This window comes from Panthera onca, chromosome A3 (genome assembly GCF_046562875.1).
Source record: "Panthera onca isolate mPanOnc1 chromosome A3, mPanOnc1 haplotype 2, whole genome shotgun sequence".
NCBI lineage: Eukaryota > Metazoa > Chordata > Mammalia > Carnivora > Felidae > Panthera > Panthera onca.
In genome coordinates, this window is record NC_138341.1 from 91,130,461 (window position 1) to 91,150,400 (window position 19,940).

Sequence of the window (19,940 nt, forward strand, 5' to 3'; positions counted from 1 at the left end):
ATGAAAAAGACCTGGGAACTAATACCTCCAGAAACCTTCACACTGGAGGAGGGAGGGCGTGATTCACCCTGTGATGGGCCATTCCTCTCACCGAACTTCAGCTGAGGAGTACTGAAGTACAGGTGGCAGACACTATAACCTGTTTTATATGAATGAGCCTGTCACAGACAGAACCACTCCTCACCTGCTGTCCTTGCCCTGGGCACAGCGTCTCTCAGAGCTGGGTCAGTCCTGCTGGCACAACCCAGGCGCCTGCTCACAGGCAGCTTCGGTCCCAGATTTGTGAAAAGCAGCAGAAGACTCCAGCACTCACCAGTCCCAGCAGCCTGAGATGAGGCCCATGACCTCCCTCATGGGCCTGTCCTCCAACTATAAACTGCAGGCCCCTCAGATAGCAAGGGCTGAACAGGCCTCTCAGGCTCTCTTCCTCAGCGACCTGGGTAGGCTGTGTGTGTGGCTGACAGAGACAGGCTTACCTCGTGGGACAAGTAGAAGGCTGCAATGCCCAAAGGCCAGAAGCAGCAGAGCATGGAGAAGACGCTGAGGCCCAGGTGGTCCCTTGGGGGCATCATGAGGAAGTTGTCCTCACTCTCTGTGTCACTTGAGTAGTCACTCTGCAAGACAGAAGAGGACAGGGATGGTACAGAAGAAGAGAGCATCACTAGTGGAGTCACTGTACGATGCCTCTAGACATGGGTGCTGAGTCTGGAATGGAGAAAGCCCCTCTGGGAAGGTCACTGTTGTTATTGCCTACAAGTAGACTTCCCCCAAGAAAGGAAGCCCCCAGTTGAGGAGATCCTTATCAAGAACAAAAGAAAAAAATACTAGGTACTTGGCTCTTGAGTTGTTCCATTGAAGATCAAATCCTACAGAAGCCCATTATTTCACAGATCTTTGGGACCTAGTGACACACAGTGGGGATAAAGTTTTAATCTATGCGAGGATGGGACAGGCACTCTCAGAAGGCCACAGAAGGATGGGACTCCTTCTTTATTCTAAGACTTCAAACAGGTTTATAGGACAAGGAGGGCTGGTGTTGGGCAAGGGGACACTGTATCTGAGCCCCCTTCATTTCCCTAGACTTTGATCTGAGTTAGGACACTGCCGGGCCTGGTGTCAACCCCGGGTGAAAGTGCTGTCTCCAGAGGAGCTGATGGCTGCTTTGTTTGGAAGCTTCTCTGTGATGAGCCCAGTTAGTGGGCCTGTGAGCTCAGCACAGCCCTGCCAGAGCCTCCTAGGGAGCCTGAGGTAGGGGGTCAGGGACTGGCACGGGGCTTTGTAAAAATCCATGGAAGACTCCATCCCTCACTAAGCAATGACAGCCATGGACCAAACCTCCCTGCAGAAAATCTCAGTACTAGCTCCACGCACTAAATGGCTGCTGTCCTGCCAGCACCTCCAGGTCTAGATGCTATGACTAGAGGATGCTTTTTGCCTAATTGGTTATTCCATTTGCTGGGCCCCCATCATGAATTTTCTCTCCTCATCAAAACATGGCACACTCATGCTGACTCATCCAAAATCCAAGGCCAGCCTCTCTAACTGCTTATTTTATGCAAAGATAAAATCTCATTTTACTCCATATTTTGTTTCCTAAAAAAGAAATGGAGCATTTCTTTCTGAAAGAGGGTCATTAGCTTCCTCACTCTCTTTGCCAGAGACAGAGGTTGTTAAGCATGCAGCCTCTGGATGCAGGCTGGAGACATTCAGTGCTCAATGCAGCCATGCTGGCTGCTTCCTCAGGTGCTTTAGGGGCAGGCAGTGACCTGAGGCACCAAACACTCCGGTGGATACCCCATGTGAGCGCTGTGCTGCCGTCATCGCTGCCCGGTCCACCTCCGGCAGTGCCCCCATGTGCCTCCCCTGACATTTGCATGCACACACAAAGCCCACGTGGGACCATGGTCCTTCTCTTGGTTAACTAAATGCACATATCACTGCCAATCAGAGCCTCTAGTCAGCGTGCAGACAGACGAGGAGCTGCAGGGAACTAATGGAAACTTCCTGTTAGGACTCTGTTTCTATGTAGTTGAAGAAGAACAGGCAAATTCTGATGATCTCATTCAAATCACAAACAAGGACCTTCTCCAGAGGACCTGTGACTGAAGTGGGTGATGCGCTAGACAGTGGGTGTGGACACACTCTCACACATGCACACACACCTACACACCCCAGCGGGTCAAGGACTGGAAGGCGTCACTTCTCACAGAGGGCTGGCTCCTTTCCACTAGGCAGGCTCTCTGCCCTGGGGAGTCACCTGCCACTGGGGCAACATCCCCTCCATGAGTTTGGGACTGTATGGTTTCTCCTCCATAGAGCCCTGTCTGTGAAATTCTATTCTTTTCACTCTGCAGCACTGCTTTCCATGTGGTCTCCTAAACAATGACGGGAAATGAAAATCTCTGTCCTTATGCCTGTCTGGGGAGGGCACTGAGCAGCCCCAGGAATGCACAATTCATGGGTGAGACCTGGGCCCAGAGGGCTAGCCAGGGAGAGATGTACCTGCTGGGATGCCAATATCTTTGATCTGAATGAAGGATGTGCAATGTTTTAGACAGAGCCTGAGTGTCTTCACAGCTGTGCATCTCCAGACAATGCTTGGCCTCCAGACCTTCACTTTGGAAACAGGAGTTGGCTGTCAGCACTGTGTATGTGGCTGAGCCATACCATGAATGGGCCTTTGCATGAGATGCTGGTGATCTCTGGGAAGGGAGGCACCTACAGTGACAATCCCAGGGCAACTCGTGAGCAGAGAGCCCCTGAGAGAGGTAGAGGACCAGAGATAAAAGGACAGCCACTTCTTCCAGCCCTCAACCCAGACCCTGAGCTAATAATCTTCACACCAATGAGTCAGCGTGCTGCAGGTGGATATGCTTGCACACAACCAACAACTTTGTCTATGAGTATTTTAGTTTTTTGGCTTTTGTGGGACTTCTTGTTTGTTTTATTTTACTAAGAGTTTTATATACCTGCACTCTGGATTCTCACAGCAACTCTGGAAATAAGTGTTGTTACTATTTTTGTTGTTGTTGTTCTTTTTATTTTATGAAGGACAAAGCTGGGCTCTGAGAGCTAAAAGCCTTGCCAAATCACAGAACTGCCCAGTCAGTGGCCACTCCTTCCAGAACACTATACTGTAAACTGTGCTGGGCAGTAACCACTTGGCTCAAAGCAAACCCCATTGGCTAAATTTGCTTCTTGTGCAAATGTGAGATGTCTTTTCTGCCTCGCCCGCCCCAGTGATTACAATGACTGCTTCTGGACTGATATGTTTGATGGCAGCAGTGGGATGGCCAGTGGCAGTAGTGGCCAGTAAGAGCCTTCTCAATCACGTTGCCAGAGCATGTGAATTGTGCTGCAGACCACACAGGTACACTGAGCTCTGGCTTCTATTTTTGGAACCTGCTTAGAATTACACTGCTATCCCCATGAAGCAAAGAATTAAATTTCAGGGCACTCCCCCAAAATCTTCACAGACTTTTATTTAGAAGCATAAGGGAACCACACTCTGTAAATTGCAAAGTTGTGGCTACAGGGTACCAAAGTAATTACTCAATTTTGATCAAAATAGATTTTAAAGATTCAGACAAATTACAGGGCAGACAAAAACAGCCCAGTTCATTTTATGTTCTGTCTTCCACTGGCGGCTGTTCTGTGGGTATAAGCAGCCGTGGACATCTTGCCATTAAACAGGGAGGAGAGGAGAGGAGATGAGTCCAGCCTGGGCAAGGCTGCATAGATACCAATAAACCAAATAGGGAAAACACACAACCACCAGTACCAAGAAATTCATCATGCACAGCAGCTGCTTCTAAAAATCCTTTTCATGGGTCATCAGATTGGAGAATTGCAAGGCAGACTAAAAGCATTCCAAGGGGACTTACAATTCCTAAAGACGCCCCTTCTGAGGCAGCCAATGCTGGGTGGGCAGAGGAAGGGGCTGCTTGGTCCCTCTGCTGTGCCTTGCTGGCCCACTGGTGCCCCACACAAAGGACCCATTCTCTGCCCATTTCTACCACCTCCACTCAGAAGTTGTTCCCTTGTTTTTTGTTTTTTTTTTTTTCCTTAGGATACTTCAATAAAACAATCATAATGCCAGGCACAATGCCCAGTGTTTTGCACATAACAATTCACTCAGCTATGTGAGTCTGGGATGTGAGGATGCCATCTTAGGGATGCAAAGCTGGGCTCAGCCATGTCACTTGGTGTCACTCAAGGCCTCCCACATCCCCTGCCCACCCCCTCTGGGTCTCACACTGCCTCCCCTCCCCCACCCCCCGGTATAGCTTGCTCATCTGCAGTGCGGCTCCACGTGGCCCCAAGGAGAGAGTGTAGGTGCATTGAGCAGGATGGTACAGCAGCGGGCCTTGGGCGGCTTGAATGCAGGGTTCCCCATGGAGGCTTACTTTCTAGGCATGTAGGGGGTTGGTTCTAGAGTGTTCCTGACAGCACTGTTTAAAAACACCAAAATTACAAAATAATTCTACATATAATTCTATATAATCATGGAAAAAAGATTTCAAAAGGAGAAAAAAAGAAATCTATATAATCATGGAAAATGATAATATAAATGTTTATTTCCTTAGAAAGATGTTTATAAGAACTTAGGTGAAAAACTAGAGCAGAAAGTGGAATAAGTCATATCCCTCCAGGATGTCAGAATGTGCTTCTGGATGGCCAGGATATTGGTTATTTTTTTTTTTTTTATCTCTGCACTTCTGGGTTTTAGCATTTTTCTATACTAAGTAAGTTCATTTAACAATGAAAATTATCAAGGTGCAGATGTGCTAACAGGTGCGGGGGCTTCCACCATTCCTTCATCCTCACTTAGAACCCTGTGGACTATGGTTTCAATGAGACTAGGTACAGAGAAATCACATAACATGGGCCTGTAGCCTGAAAAGCAGCTGCTGGATCAGGACTGGAGCTCAACACAACACCTGAGCTCACTCACTGAGACACAGGTCAGACCTGACCTTGCCACTGGTCCCTCGGCCTTATCTCACTGAGGGTCAAGACCAGAGCCCTCAGAACAGCCCATGCCACTCTTCTGTGTTGACTAGCATGGCAGCCATAGCCACATGGATCTATTCAAACTTGAATTACCTAAAATCAAACACACCCAACAATTAGTTCCTCAGCCAAACTACCACATTCCAAGTATTCGGCTGCCACAGGTAGTTAATGCCTATCACACTGAGCACAGATGTAGAACATTTGCAGTACCTCAGAAAGTTCTATTGGACAACACTGACTTCATTGTCCTCCACCCACAGGCAACACTCTGATATTCCTGCAAGATGCCTCAGGGTTTTGCACTTGCTGTTCTCTCAGCCTAGAATTCTCTACCCCAGAGACACATATGACTGGCTTCCCAACTTCATCTGGCGCTTTTCTCAAATGTCACTTGTCATTATAGCCTTTTCCAGATACCCCATAAGGCTGTCACTGCTGTCCCCCATTACTATCCCCTTACCTGTCTCCTTTGCACTACAGGTGGCACTAGTTTGTTTACTGTCTCTCTTCCTCTAAGCACTAAGAAGGCAGACAATTTTGCATGTTTTGGTCACAGCTGCACCCTAAGTGCCCAGAACAGTGTCTTGCACATAGTAGGTACCCAAAGCACATGTGCTGAAAGAATTCACAAGTACATGAAGCCAACATGGACAGTACCAGCTGAAGCAGCAAAACCCCCAGAGTTTGCCCAGAGTGCACTGGAGTAACCAGGGGATTTGCTCTACCTTGTCTCCTCTCCTTCTCCACTGGAAGTGCCTTCCCTATGCCCTCCAGAATGCACATCCTAACCATCCATTTAGGTGAGACCACAGGGAAGGTGGGGAAGAATGATGACACGGTCAGGTTCAAGGCTGTCTTAGGACAGCTGATGATAAGGATAAGCCACTATGAGGATGTAGGCAGATGGACACAGCTCCCTCAGCCTCCGTGTGTCTGTAAGAGGCACACCCAATGTTCTATGGTCTTGTAGCCAGCATGGATTGTGAGATCCCCTGCCTACATGAGAGGAGTGAAGTGTGAGTGAGTGCCTTTGATACCCCAGAAAAGTCAATATCCAACAAAGCTTCTACTTCTAAAGGAGGAAATAGCTCCTAGTGAGCTACGTTGGCAAGGTCAATGCTAGGTTTTAACTCCTAAAGTCCTTGCAGGGCCAGAACTGGGACCACCTGCCCTCACCTGCACTATCAGGTGGGTCCCAGGGATCCACCTGTGTCCACTTAAGGGTATTCCATGGCCAACTTGTCTGTGGAAGACCCTAATCCCTTCATCATTCAGTCAACTCATCTCTGAACCAGGCTTTCCCTGCCACATTGAGGTCCACTGGCCTCTCCTGTATTGACATCAGATTACATAAAGATGACAGATGCATGCTGCGTACTCATTCTGTGTAATGCACACATAGCTTACAGATGACAAGGTATATAGACACCTGGAATCAGATCAGTAACACAGAATATGTTAGTATCTAAACACACTTTGTCCTAAATTATTAAGTAATTATTTTGGGCATGTAATTTAGTTTCTCCTACTAGGTAGTAATTGTCTTGTAGACAGAGATTATTTGCTATATCAGTGCAATGGGGGCAAGAAAAAAACCAACAAAATCTACTTGAACACTGAAACTGCCTCTTTGGGACACTTTGAAAGAGCTTGTTTGTGGACAGTGTTGGTACATTTGGATGGCCCAGGTGGAGATTGTGGAAGGGACTCCACTGTTTGGGGGTTTCCTCAAAAGCCTGTGTAGGAGGGGTGGAAGGGGAATGGGAAGGGAGGGGGTGAGAGGGTTAGGGTGTCAGGAGCCTGGGGCACTATTAAGGGAGAGCACCAGCATCTGGCATGGTCTTAGGATGGGAGCAATTGTATTCTTCCTCACAGGAGTAGAGACAATCCCAGAAAGAATCCCAAGTTCATGTATGTCACCCCTTCCTGGTGCTCGGTGAGGGCCAAGGAATTTGTGACTTCAGAATTTGGGAATCAGACCAGACAAGGAGCAAAGCAGATTATGAAACCAGAGCCTTGGCCTTTGCCCTAATCTCTTTCAAGTATGGGATGCTTGGAGCACATGCTCCCTAGTGTCCCAAGTGAAGACAGCCCAAAGCAGGTATGACCAGATTTCCCCTCAGCAACTCTCAGTAGCCATCGCTCCCAAACTCATGCCCTGCATCATCATCAGACAATGAAACTATGTGCAATGTCAGTAAAGTATCACATGCATTTCACTTTCTAGTTCCTAAAACCTGGGAATTCCGTTTTTTCTGTTAATTAACTCCCCATTGGTCAGGCAGTTCAATGAATAGAAACACAAGGTTTCCTAATATATATGTATTTTTCACAACATGTTCAATTTTCCGCCAATAATGACAACCTATGCATTTATTCTTTGGAGGAACATCACAGTTTGCATGACAATGCAGGTTGCATCATTTTCACTTAATTGGGAGGGGGCGTGTTTCCATGCTGCAGTTCATGCAGTGTGCCAGGGGCCTCCTGAAGGGCAGGGGAGGGGTGGAAGCCCTCAGACCCAAACCCCCTGCCTATGCATAAACAGCTCCACTGTTTTCTGTGTGCGTGTTGGGTTCCCAGACAAACTTTGGTAAAACAAATGACACTCAGTGAAAGAAGAAAGAAAGAAAGAAAGAAAGAAAGAAAGAAAGAAAGAAGAGAGGAAGAAAGAAAGGGAGGAAGGAGAGGAAGAAAGGGAGAGAGAAAGAAAAAAAGAAAGGAACAAAGAAAGGTTGAAAATGAGAGAGTTAATGCATCACTCAGAAATAATTTTTTTTTGCCTCCTGGTAATATCTGGCATAATATTCCCTAAATGATTTTATATTCCTTGAGGAGGAAGGTATTTTTAGAAGACAATAATCCAATTAAGAGCATAAAAATATGAAAATTTTCCAAAGATGGGGGAAAATAAAGTTAATTCAGAAGGGATATCAAATACCACATAAGCATCTTGTGTTTTCCAGAATGAATGAGACCCAGTCCCCAATCTGTATAAACAGGCGCATGCAACACTGGGCCAACCATGTCTCAGTACTCATTTCACACCTCGCCCTTCTCTTTGGGAAGCTCCCAGCTTGATTCTGGGGATCGAGTGGATGAATGAGTTAGTTAATATGTGAGGAGATTATTTGCATGGAGACTGTATGGAATAGACCAACATGGTGTACAAACATGGGATAGTGGAAACCAAACAGACACTGCTTGGTGGGTCACCTCCAGTAACCGTGTTCTTCTTTCTATTGCTTCCAAGTTTGTTTTTTCCTTTGTGGTGGGGGCTTCCTGTCTTAGTTCCTAGTATAGTCCCATGAAGGCTACATTCCCATAATCAATAGATTTGATTAATCTGTGACTTTAATTTCCTTTTATTTATCTATTTTTATTATTATTTAAATGTTTACTTTTGAGAGAAAAAGAGAGGTGAGGGGCAGAGAGAGAGGGGGACAGAGGATCAGAAGTGGGCTCAAACCCATGAACTGTGAGACCATGACCTGAGCTGAAGTCAGACACTTAACCAACTGAGCCGCCCAGGCACCCCACTTTAATTTCCTTTTAAAAAGGCTAAGCTTCTACACATCAGGTTCCAGGAGGGCTTCAGGAGGAGCCCCTGCCAGGCTGCATCCTGCATTCATTACCTTCAGAAAGCAAACTCAGTGGAGGTTGACCTGATGAGGCTGGGAACACACAAACAAGGTTTTCAGGGCCAGGTCTGCAGCATTCTGGGGAGACAGGCATTCCTTCACACAGAGAAGCTCTCAAGACAGAAACTTCTGCTGCTGGTTACTTGTAATGGACAAAGTGCAAAATCATATCTTATCTGAGAACTGTCTAATTATCATCTAGGGGTGGTTGTAGCCTTAGGACCTGTAATGTTCTGGAAGCAGGAGCAAATGAAGCAAGGTTCATTAAGATTTATGTCTGGGGGTCACTCCTGGTTTATCACTGCTTATGAAAGTGGGGTGTGAGGGTAACACATGAGCACACTACAGGGCTATTCCATATGCCTGTATTAATTTAAGTGCTTGTTTTCTAACTAGATATGGGTATTTATATTATGTTTTTAAATGTTTTATTTATTTATTTATTTATTTATTTATTTATTTATTTAGAGCAAGCTGGGGAGGAGCAGAAAGAGAGGGAGAGAAAATCCCAAGCAGGCTCTGCACTGTCAGCACGGAGCCTGACGTGGGGCTCAATCCCACAAACTGTGAGATCGCTACCTGAGCTGAAACCAAGAGTTGGATTCTTAACTGACTGAGCCACCCAGGCACCCCACTAGGTGTGAGTATTTAATCCAATGGTTAGGTTAGGAGAACCAGCTCCCTCTATGACTTCCCCTACCAGGTCAGGTCTTCTTGCAGTCTGAAAGTGCTCAGGGGCCCTGGGAAAGAATCTTAGCAAAATGCTTTTTTAAGACCCGCGGTAGCATAACTCCTCTTAGAAACAGACTTTGAGTATAGAATTGGGGTGTGTTGTTTTCCTGGGAGATGAGCACAGGAAATATCACAGGGCAGAGAAGTGGGACATGTCTGGGAACACCACCAATACACCACCAATAAAGGATGTGTATTGAGGCAGGCACCTCCATGGGACCTCTGGGGCTTGGTCCTGCTGGGACCTCAAGGGGCCAGAGTGAGATCATTCCCAAACTACCTCCTGCTGGTTAGTGGGTGAGGGTTGTTCCTAGGGCCAAAGGTTCTCCTACACTTTGCAGATGGTCTCTCAGGTCCCCAGAGAAAGTCCTCAGGTAGGTGGAGGCCAGGCCAGGGGACCTTCTCCTGAGGACTACTGATAGCAAGTGCTACAGAGCCCAGGGAGAAACTGGGAGTGTTAGACACCCTAAAAGCTTGAATCAGGGCAGTGCTACGTGGAGCAAGAACCACACTCAGTGAACACCTGGGAAGGGTGAGAAAATGGGGGCCCACAAGGTACCTGGGCATCCAGGATGATAAACCCCATCCCTACCAAGTAAATAAGCACAAAGAAAAAACATGCATCATGTGTGTAAGACTTGATGTAAAATAACACCACACAAATGAGGTAAAACTGATCTAGGCATAGCAAGTAATCATTGTGTGTTGGTAATTAGGTTACTTTTTCACTCATTTTTTTGTTTTTAATCCATAGTGTGGATGCAGCTGAGTTGTACACTGGACTTCAGATTTTGTGAAGAAATTGAGATTTCCATCTGAAGGTCCCTTGCTCAATTAAGGACCTGGGTGCAGCATGTACAAAGGCCTGGGTGAGGAGCACTGTACATGCATAAGGCTCTAGAAAGAAAATGGTGTGAAGTGGGAGCAGAGAGGTGCTCACAGCCAGACCATGCAGAGTCCTGGTCACTTTCCACTGCTTTAGAAAACCAGGTCTTACCTTACATCAACCAACTGACCAGGAAATAAACAGGGACCTATTCTTTTATGGCCAACCCAGAGGGCTGGTTTACAACTAACCAGCCCTAGCATGTCGAGTTATCACTAACTGTTGATCCAGTTTCTAAACGTGCATCCCTGCTTTAGTATGATTCATTATTGCATAAGGTAACGATTGTCCTTTTTAGATTTTCTTGCTTCCAGTTTATGTTACATTTGTCTGAGGAACTCAACACATAATCTACCCAGTTCCTCACTGTTTTCAGGTGAGAAGTCCAAGTAGTTGTAACAAGGTGAATTTGGACTGGTTTGAAGGTAAAGAGGGAAACAAGGACTGAAATCTTAGTCCAGCCTTCTTGCCACTGTGGTGTGTCTCACTCCCAGAGTCCCTCATCAACAGAAGTATCTAGATGGAAAGCCTCCTGAATTACATGGCCTGGGCTCTGTGCCTGCCTCATGAGTCCAGGTGGAATCATACTCAATCACATTCACAGAAAGGACAAGGAAAACTACACCAAGACACCACTTTTCACCTATTGTCAAAAATTAAAAAGCACAATCAACGATATTATTAGGTTGTGGGGAAACAGGCTGATTGAGATGCAAATGGGTGCAGCCTTAGGAAGCATATTTGTCAATATAACATAATTAAATATGTGTTTATTTTTGGCCCTGTAATCTCATTTCTAGGAATTTATCCGGAAGATTCACCTCCAATAATATGGAAATACATATGCATGAGGTTATTTGCTGCAGCATTATATGTAATTCCCAACTACTAGAAATGACTGAAGTGCTCATTCAAAGGAGAGTGTTCACATAAACTGTGATACATCTACGCAATGGAATACAATGCAGCTTAAAAACATATGAAGTGCTCCACTGTGAGCTGGCTGGACTGGAATTGAGGGTATCTGTATCTACCTATCTATAAATAGATCAAATGTGTGTATATATATGGATACACACAGTTACACTGATATGTGACATGTGCACATAGGTGTTTTCCATCTAGGTTTGCTGAGAGTGCCTAGAAACAGTGATCTCCATCCCCAGGGGCAGTGAGCAGACTTAGCACCCAAATGTTAGTTTTTAAATACTGTTCTCCAATAAAAGCACCCAGGGTTCTTTGGAGAAATGCTGATTTCAGGGCTAGGATTGCCAACACAACAGGATACATCTAGAATAGCTTGCTGTACCAGGGAATGATGAAGATGATTAAAGAATGATGAGTTACGTCCAAAGTGCACAGAAGCCAAATTGAAGGGGGCTGTCGAGTACATAACAAAGTAAGTACCACAATAAATAATGTAATAAATGGAACAGTAACCCACTGAATAAAATAAGAACCAATTGGCCCAGCCTGAAATAAAGTTCTAAATGAAGGAAACAATAAATATGGGGGAAGGGAAAACTCTGCTTCATAGTGGAATGCCAACTAATAAATACAGAATGAACTATGGGGTTTCCAATGTGTCGGAGAATGCTAAACCTAGATGGATAACTACTGGGACATAGGGTGTCCCCACAGTCTCAGAGTATCTACCTACCTACAAGATACTAATTAATTGCAAAGAAACACCATCTCTTGGCCAGTGAGAAACTTGGCCAGCACCATTGTCAACAAGTGACTAAAGTTATGGGTCACACTGACACCGTGGCCTCCTGATGCACTGCACTAGGAAGGGCACAGCCTCACTTCTGTGGTGGTCCTGACAAAAATGCAGCCACACGAATGGTCAGACAAACCCAAACCTGGGTCTGTCTGTAAAATAACTGACCTGTACTCTGCAACAACGTCAAGGTTACGAAAGAGAAAGAGAGACAGAAGAAGGTTCCAGATTACAGAAGACTAATGAGGCATGGCAAAAAAATGGGAATGTGGGATTTTGAACCCAATTTTTTTTCTTTTACTACAAAGAACAATATTGAAAGAATTAGAAAAATTTGAATAAATCTATAGAACAGATGATAGTATTGTAACAATTTTAATTTCCTGACTTTTATAAGTGACTTTTTTAGAAAACCCATATGGTTCATTTAGTGGTAAAGGAAATTCATGTGTGTAACTTAACTGCAAATATCTCAGAAAAACTTGTGTTCAGCTGACCCTTGAACAATCTGGGTTTGAATTGTATAGGTCCTTATAGGTGAATTTATTTCAATAAAACAGTATTGTAAATATATTTCTCTTCCTTATGATTTTCTTAATAATGTTTTCTCTAGCTACCTTTATTGTAAGAATACAGTATATAATACATATAGCACATAAAACATGTGTTGTTTATGTTATTGGTAAGCCTTCTGGCCAACAGCAGGCTATTAGCAGTTAAGTTTTGGTGGAGTCAAAAGCTATAAATTTTTGACGGTGTGGAGCCAGTGCCCCTACCCCCTGCATTGTTCAAGGACCACCTGTATATAGATAGAATGATAAAGCAAGTGTAGTAAACTATTGAGGCTGAAGAAAACGGGTGACAAACATACAGAAGTTCTTTGTACTGGTCTTGCAACTTTTCTAAATGTCTCAAATTATTTTAAAAATAAAAAGTCAAAAAAAAATCCCTCCTACATACACCATTGTAGAAGGCAAAAATTTTACTTTAAATTGATTTTTTTTCCTTTTTTGTATATTGCTTTCCTTTTGTTGTTAAGTTTATTTATTTTGAAAGAGAGAGAGCATGTGCCCATGCAAATGGGGTAGGAGTTGGGGGGAGAGAATCCCAAGCAGGGTCTGTGCTGTCAGCGCAGAGACCGACATGGGGCTCTATCTACAAACCCTGAGATCATGACCTGAGCTGAAACCAAGAGTCAGACGCTTAATCAACTGAGCCACCCAAACACCCCTGTTTTCTTTTCTTGATTGTGTTTTAATGAAAACACTGTGAACATTATGGGGAAAACAGGGAAGAAAATACTGAATTCACTTTCTTCATGAAATATGAATAATTCATTTTACGTTGCAATTTGGTATTCCATGAAACCTGTCCTTTTCGTGTTTCCACAGAGAAGCTACTTGGTGGCATTTGATATCACACACCTGCCCACAGGAGCTCAGAGAGCTCACACAGAGAGGTGTGCCTGAGCTAAACAAACCTAAGGGGGCTTCCAGAATAAAGCATGGATGCCATGCATAGTCAGAGGTATCATCTCACAGGACAGGGCAACTGAGTGCCACCGCCAAGGGCCCATGTAGCAAAGGGTTCCTGGAAGAATCTGGCAGAGGATGGCTCATGAGTGCCAATGCTATTCACACAATGCACAACCTCAGGAGCTCAGAGAAAAACAATGGATGAAAGTTCAGGGTGAGAAGCATGAGGAGGGACAGGCTAGAAGCCAGAGGAGCCTAGCAGAATGTGAGCCCTCCTAAGAACTATGGGCAAGCTTGGGGGAATGTGATATCACCCATCCACAACTATCCATGTACCCAGCAAATAGTCTATAAACTCTAATAAGTGCCAGAGATTATTCTAGATACTGGGGGAGGGGTGCAGGTGAACATCACAGTGCCCTCTCTTAAGAGATCAGTGGTCATCTCTGCTTCCCATACACTGTCCAGCCCTGTGCCCCATCACAGAGTAAACCAGAAACCTCTTTTGCTTGAGTGAGAGGCATGTCCACCTTGCTTCAGAATGGGCAGAGTGTAGATCCCCTACCCGACTTGTTCAATGTCTTTTTTGTCCTCTCAGAGTTTCAGCCACTGGCCAAAGCCACCAGCCCCTATACACTGTCAGATCCCTGAATCCACATCTTCCATCTCTACAATAAAAAACAACTTCCTGAAACAGGGGATCAAGGAGAACCTTGTGTGTAGGCGGTTCCAGAAGTCACCTGCCCAGTCTCTCTTAGTTCACTGCTGGTCCATGGAATACAGCCCCACACATCTGGAAGCACCTGTGGCCCAAGTGGGCTCCCTAGTTTGTAAGAATTAGAATTTTTTCCAAATCAAAAGGTTGCTTCTGTGCAAAATCCAATTATAGTAAATATCTGGCTACATATCAAGGGACTGACTGGGGTGTTCTAGGTAATCAGATATCAACTATTTAAAAAAATCGTTAATTTCCCAATCTTCTTTATTCTAAAGTATTCCGCTTTATTGAGGGGAAAGAATATATTTAAGTTGTATTAACATCCTATAAAAAGAATGTTAAAATTCATTAAAGAACCTCATGAAATATGTATATGTGTATATATGTATAAACTATTTCAGTGTGTGTGCAATTGAGACAATTTTAGACTCACATAAAAGTTTCAGAAATAGAACAGAGTTCCTGTAGAAATTGCAAAGATAGAACAGAGAGTTCCCACATACCCTAGAGTGCCTCTTACATAAGCACAGCACATGATCAAAACCAGGACATTGACACGGAGAACAAGGCTAAACCACAGACCTAAATCAGATCTCACAGCTTAACCATGCCCTCCCTTTTGTTTGATTGTTTGTTGTCTAAAGGTCTATGGGTTTGCTGCATGTGTGACTTATATAACCAGTACAACAATCAGGATACAGGAAGGTCCTATAGCCTTAAAAAGCTCCTTCATGTTATTGCTGCCTTTTTATAGTTACCTCCCTTCCTTCACCTTTGACCCCGGGCAACCACAGAGCTGCTGCCTGTTGCTACACTTTTGTCTTTTGGAGAATGTCAGAGCAATGGAATCAGACAGTATGTGACTGTTAGAGACCCACCTTTTCTGCTCAGCACAATACCCAGTACAATACCTGGGTGTATCAGCAATGCATTCATTTTATTCCTGAGTAATATTGCATGATGAGGAAGTGCCACCATCCATGAATGAAGCTCATCCATTCATCCACTGGAGGATATTAGTTTCTAGGTTTGAGTTATTACAAGTAAATGCTGCGATGTACAGGAACAGGTTTCTGTGTGGATGTAAGTTTTCATTTCTTTAGAGCAAATGCCCAAGAGTGGGATTACTGTGTCATATGGTAATTGTTCAGCTTTGTGAGAAAGTGACAGCCTTTTCCAGAGTGGCTGTACCCTTCTGCATTCCTACCAGCAATGAATGAGAATTAGTTGCTTTGCATTTTCACCAACACTTGGTAGTGTCTGTTTTTTGGATTTCAGCCATTGTTAAGAGGTGTGCCCTGCTATCTTACCATGGTTTTAATCTGTATTTCCCCGACGGCTAATGATGTTGAATGTTCTTGTGTGCTTACCCACCATCTGCACACCCTATTTGGTGAAGTGTCTATTCAAATCTTTTGCCATTTTAGAAGTTGGTTTGTTTATTTTCCTACTTTTGAGTTTAGAGAATTTTTAAATATACTTTGGATACACATTATTTGTCAGACATGTGACTTGCAAATATTTTTCTCTCACTCTGCAGCAGCTTGTCTTTTCATTATTTTACATGTATTTTGCAGAGTAAAATTTTAACTTTGATGAAGTCAAATTTATTTATCTGTTCCTTTATGGATTGTCCTTCTAACTTCACATCTAAAAACTTAAAAAAAAATTTAATGCTTACTTACTTTTGAAAGAGAGAGAGAGACAGAGTGTGAATGGGAAAGAGAGAGAAGGAGATGCAGAATCCAAAGCAGGATCCAGGCTCTGAGCTGTCAGCACAGAGCCCAACATGGGGCTCCACCTCATGGACCGCAAGATCATGACCTGAGCTGAATTGGATGCTTAACCTACTGAGCCACCCAGGCACCCCTAAAAATTCTTCACCTAACTTAACCTACTGAGCCACCCATGCGCCCCTAAAAATTCTTCACCTAACTTTAGGTTACAGAGATTTCCTACATTTTCCTCTAAATGTGTTATAGTTATACACTTTACATTTAAATGTAAATGTGGATGTGATGACCACTTCTTTTTCAGAGCAACGTTGCTACCATTTGTGCAGTAAATTAACTCAGCTACAAGAACACATGCTTGTCAACACAAACTCCAGAAATGAAATACAACACTGGGGCTGGTGTATGATAATTGCAAAACAGAAGGTTAAAAATGGATTAGCTCACAAATGGTGCAGTGATAACACCTCTCCTATTCCTTGCATCAATATGCACTCAAATAGATAAAACATACATGACTGAAAATAAGCATATATAGAATGCTCACGTATCCTTCACTCAGACTCTATTGTTAGCATAGCTACTATACTGACTTTATCAGATATTTACCAAGTTGCTCATCCTTCTGTCCATCTATTACTTCATCTAACCCTCTTTGGGATGCATTTCAAAGTAAGCTGCAGACATCAGTACACTCCCCCTAGAAACTGAAGCATGCATGTCATCAGCTGAGGTTCAGATTTGTTTTCCAGAGTAAAAATGACAAAAATTGATTTTAATAGAAAACTGGAGTTTCTAGATCTAATTTAGATAATTCAATCAACATGACCCAGAGATACAAGTTACTTATTATGGTGGAATAGAAAAAGTACAGGAATTAGAGCTAACATTTGGTCTATCCCTCCTAGCTGTGTGACCTTGGGCAAGTCACCAATGTCCTGGGGTTTGGCTATCCTTGGGGGCTCACTTAGGGGCTCTAAGATTCCTGATGCTTGGGTCTGCTGATGCTCTAACCATCAGGGATTTTGTAAGCGTTTTATACTTCATTGTAAGTTTTATATGTGATTCTAATATGCAGCCAAGATGGAAAACCACTGGCTGGAACCTCAAATTCATGATCTATAAAATAGGGGTGACTACATCTTCCTGATCAAGCTAGTGAAAGCACTAGGGATGGAAACATTTGGGGCATGAGTCCGTCTTCCTGCTACATAGTACCTGAGTATTGACTTGTTTCTTCTTGCCTTTTTTGCCCCATATAGAAATTCTCCTCATATGGTCCAATCATAAATACCCTTAAAAATTTAAGAGTAAGGAAGAGGATTAACTGTCAGTTTGAAGACATTCCAGCACCTCCTGAGTAATAATTTACCTTGTTTATATTTCTGATACTGACAAGCACCCATTTCTCTTTCAACAGGTTGGCTCTTACAGAGCACATATACTTTCTGCCTCCTGACAGGGGGTGAGACATTTTCTCTAAGTAGATTCTGTGATAAGCTAGTACATATTAATTCTGCCATACACCTATCTCCCACCCTTGTCACAGTTTCTTCAGTCTTTACAGTGAGTTATGTACTTATACTATCTCAGAGAACTACAGTTTATGAAGTAGTGGACTTGGTGACTCCCGACACTTCTAAGAGGTGTGACCAGTGGGTCCAGGATGACCATCTGTTCAACTGAACCAATTTAAGCTGCAGTGAATCTTCTGATTGAAAAAAAAAATGTACCATTGTCTTATTTCGTCCCCATCTTGAAGACTAGTTCTTAGAGATACAACAAATGTTATTAAGGCTACCTTTTACTTCTGAGAGCACATTTTGAGTATTTATGGAAATGGAGATGACTGGGATGGCATGTGCCTCTCATTTGTCTGGCAGCTGCCTCTTTCAAAACTTTCCTCAAAGTCCATATCACTTTATGTTAGGTCTTCCAAATACTGAAGTCCTGCCAGCCAGAGTGATTCCAGGTGCTACAAGGACATCAAAATGGGCAGATCAGCATTTGGCCTGATGAAGAGATAGCTTGCCAAGGGCATCCAGTTCTAGAAGCCTGATATTCGCACCTCTTGCCCAGTGCATGCTAACAACAGACAGATGGGGCTGTTACAGAGGACAATTCCAGCTGGAACAATATGGCCCAATCTGCTAGCAAAGCAAAGAGAGCTGTGTAAGTCCTTTTCATGAGTGCATCTATCTCCTCCAGGTCACTGCCTGAAGCAACAAGAAAGCTCAAGCCTCTAGGAGCCACTGTGCAAGGATCTCATCTTCCATAAAACTGGACCAGTGGCTGCATTTTTAGAAGCACACAGAGGACATAGGGTGTAGAAGATCCCAGTCCCAGTTACACTCAATACCTCAACTTGGAGGCTGACTGTAAAGCAGTGTGAGATATCCACCCTTGTTCCAGAGCCACAGTGGGATGCAGAGGGAGGCAATGATGGAAGCAGATCCCACCCAGATGAGCACAAGGTCCTGGCAGAGCTCACAGGTCACAGAGCAGGAGGTGTTCCAAGGAGGGAAGTAACCAGGAGAGGCAGGGGGCTTCAGTCGGCTTCTGGATTATCCATTTCTCGGCTCATTTCATAGGGGATCCAGAGTGACCTAGATGGCCAGAAGAGTAGAATACCATCATACCAGGAAAAGTGGAGACACTGGCAGTGTTCCATCCAGGGCCTGGCAGCCTTGCTGGGGAAGGAGAAGGGTGTGAGGGGCCCTCCTTAGAAGAAGGTAGACATGGGTCCCTGGGCTTTCAGAAGGAGCTGTAAGGGGCAAGTCCACCTCTAGAGATGGAAAATGTTTCCAGTAAGGGTTGATCTTGAATCTTCTCTGACGGTAAGAGGATTAGAAGAAGCTGTCTGGATCACTGGTCAGGGAAGGTCTCTGTCTTTGATGCTGAGTGTGGTGTAGGGGCAGCAGCAGCATCCACTGGGATATGTTAGAAATGCAGACCCTAAGGCCATACCCTGGACAGCCTGAACCCACACCTTCAATTTCAAACCCTTCAATTTCAGAAAGTGATTTGCTCACACACTCAAACTGGACAAGGCTTAGCAAAAGTGCTAAGGTAGATGAGGAGTCACCAGGGATGGCTCCTTTCCTGGGAGCTCCTCTCCAGCATAGAGCTGCAGGGAGTCCCCTAGCTGGGACTCTCCCCAGCTTTCTGCCTGAGCTACTTTTTTGTCCAGCCTCTACTTTGGCAAACAAATAGCAGTAACAATGGTGCAACAAACAAACAGCCACTCCCCTTGTTCTCTGTTCCATTCTTCCTTCAGGACCCTCAGACCCTATGAGTTTCTGCATCTTGTTCCAAATGGAGTCTCTCCAGGTGACAGTGGCCCTCTGGAGCTTGTCTGCACTGACTTCATCCTGCGACATGATGCAGGTCCTCATGACAGGGGCTAGCCCAGCTGTCACTAGGTTCTTTGCTGCCACTTAACTCATCTGGCATGGTACCAATCTGCTTGGGAACAGCTAGGTCAGTGTGTGCTGTGGTACACTGGTTCAGGAGGTCAAAATAAATGGTGTTTTGAAAACCAAGGGCTCAGAGTCAAATTAACCCAGGAATCACTGAATTAAAGTCAGCATGTGAATTCTGGCTAAGCCAAAACTGACCTGTAGAACTTGTGGGGCTGTAACTCTGTAGGGAGTATCTGGAGTTTCCAAGGGTTTGCCAAACCCTTTCTATTTTCCCATATGAGTGTTCCATGGGACACACTTTAGGGAACCTGTGCCAGGGTTCTGACTGCCTCCACATCTACTCAGAAAAATCTCACAGTTCATGTGATAAGATGACCAAGAACAGCTGGTCTGGCTAAGATCGTGACGTATGAGAGCATATGAATGCCATATCCGACTGGCTGGGGGGTGGTCTTAAATTACAGCCACCTACAGGCATTAAAGAAAAATATTGACCCTGGAGATTGTGATTTAATTGGTTTTGGGGTGTGACCTCTGAATTACTGAGTTTAAAAGACAAAGAGGACACAGATGCCAGCTGAGGGAAGGGCTCTG

At 44.4% G+C, this 19,940-nt stretch overlaps 1 protein-coding gene across 8 annotated transcripts in view; it reads right to left on the bottom strand.

Moving 5' to 3' along the window:
* SYNDIG1 (synapse differentiation inducing 1) overlaps nucleotides 1-19,940 on the bottom strand; it is a 180,782-nt gene that overhangs the window by 68,441 nt on the left and 92,401 nt on the right. For all 8 annotated transcript variants that reach the window (XM_060610662.3, XM_060610697.3, XM_060610647.3 and 5 more), the window contains one exon: nucleotides 477-614. In XM_060610662.3, the coding sequence (XP_060466645.1) occupies nucleotides 477-614 (138 nt within the window). The remainder of the gene's footprint in view (nucleotides 1-476; nucleotides 615-19,940) is intronic.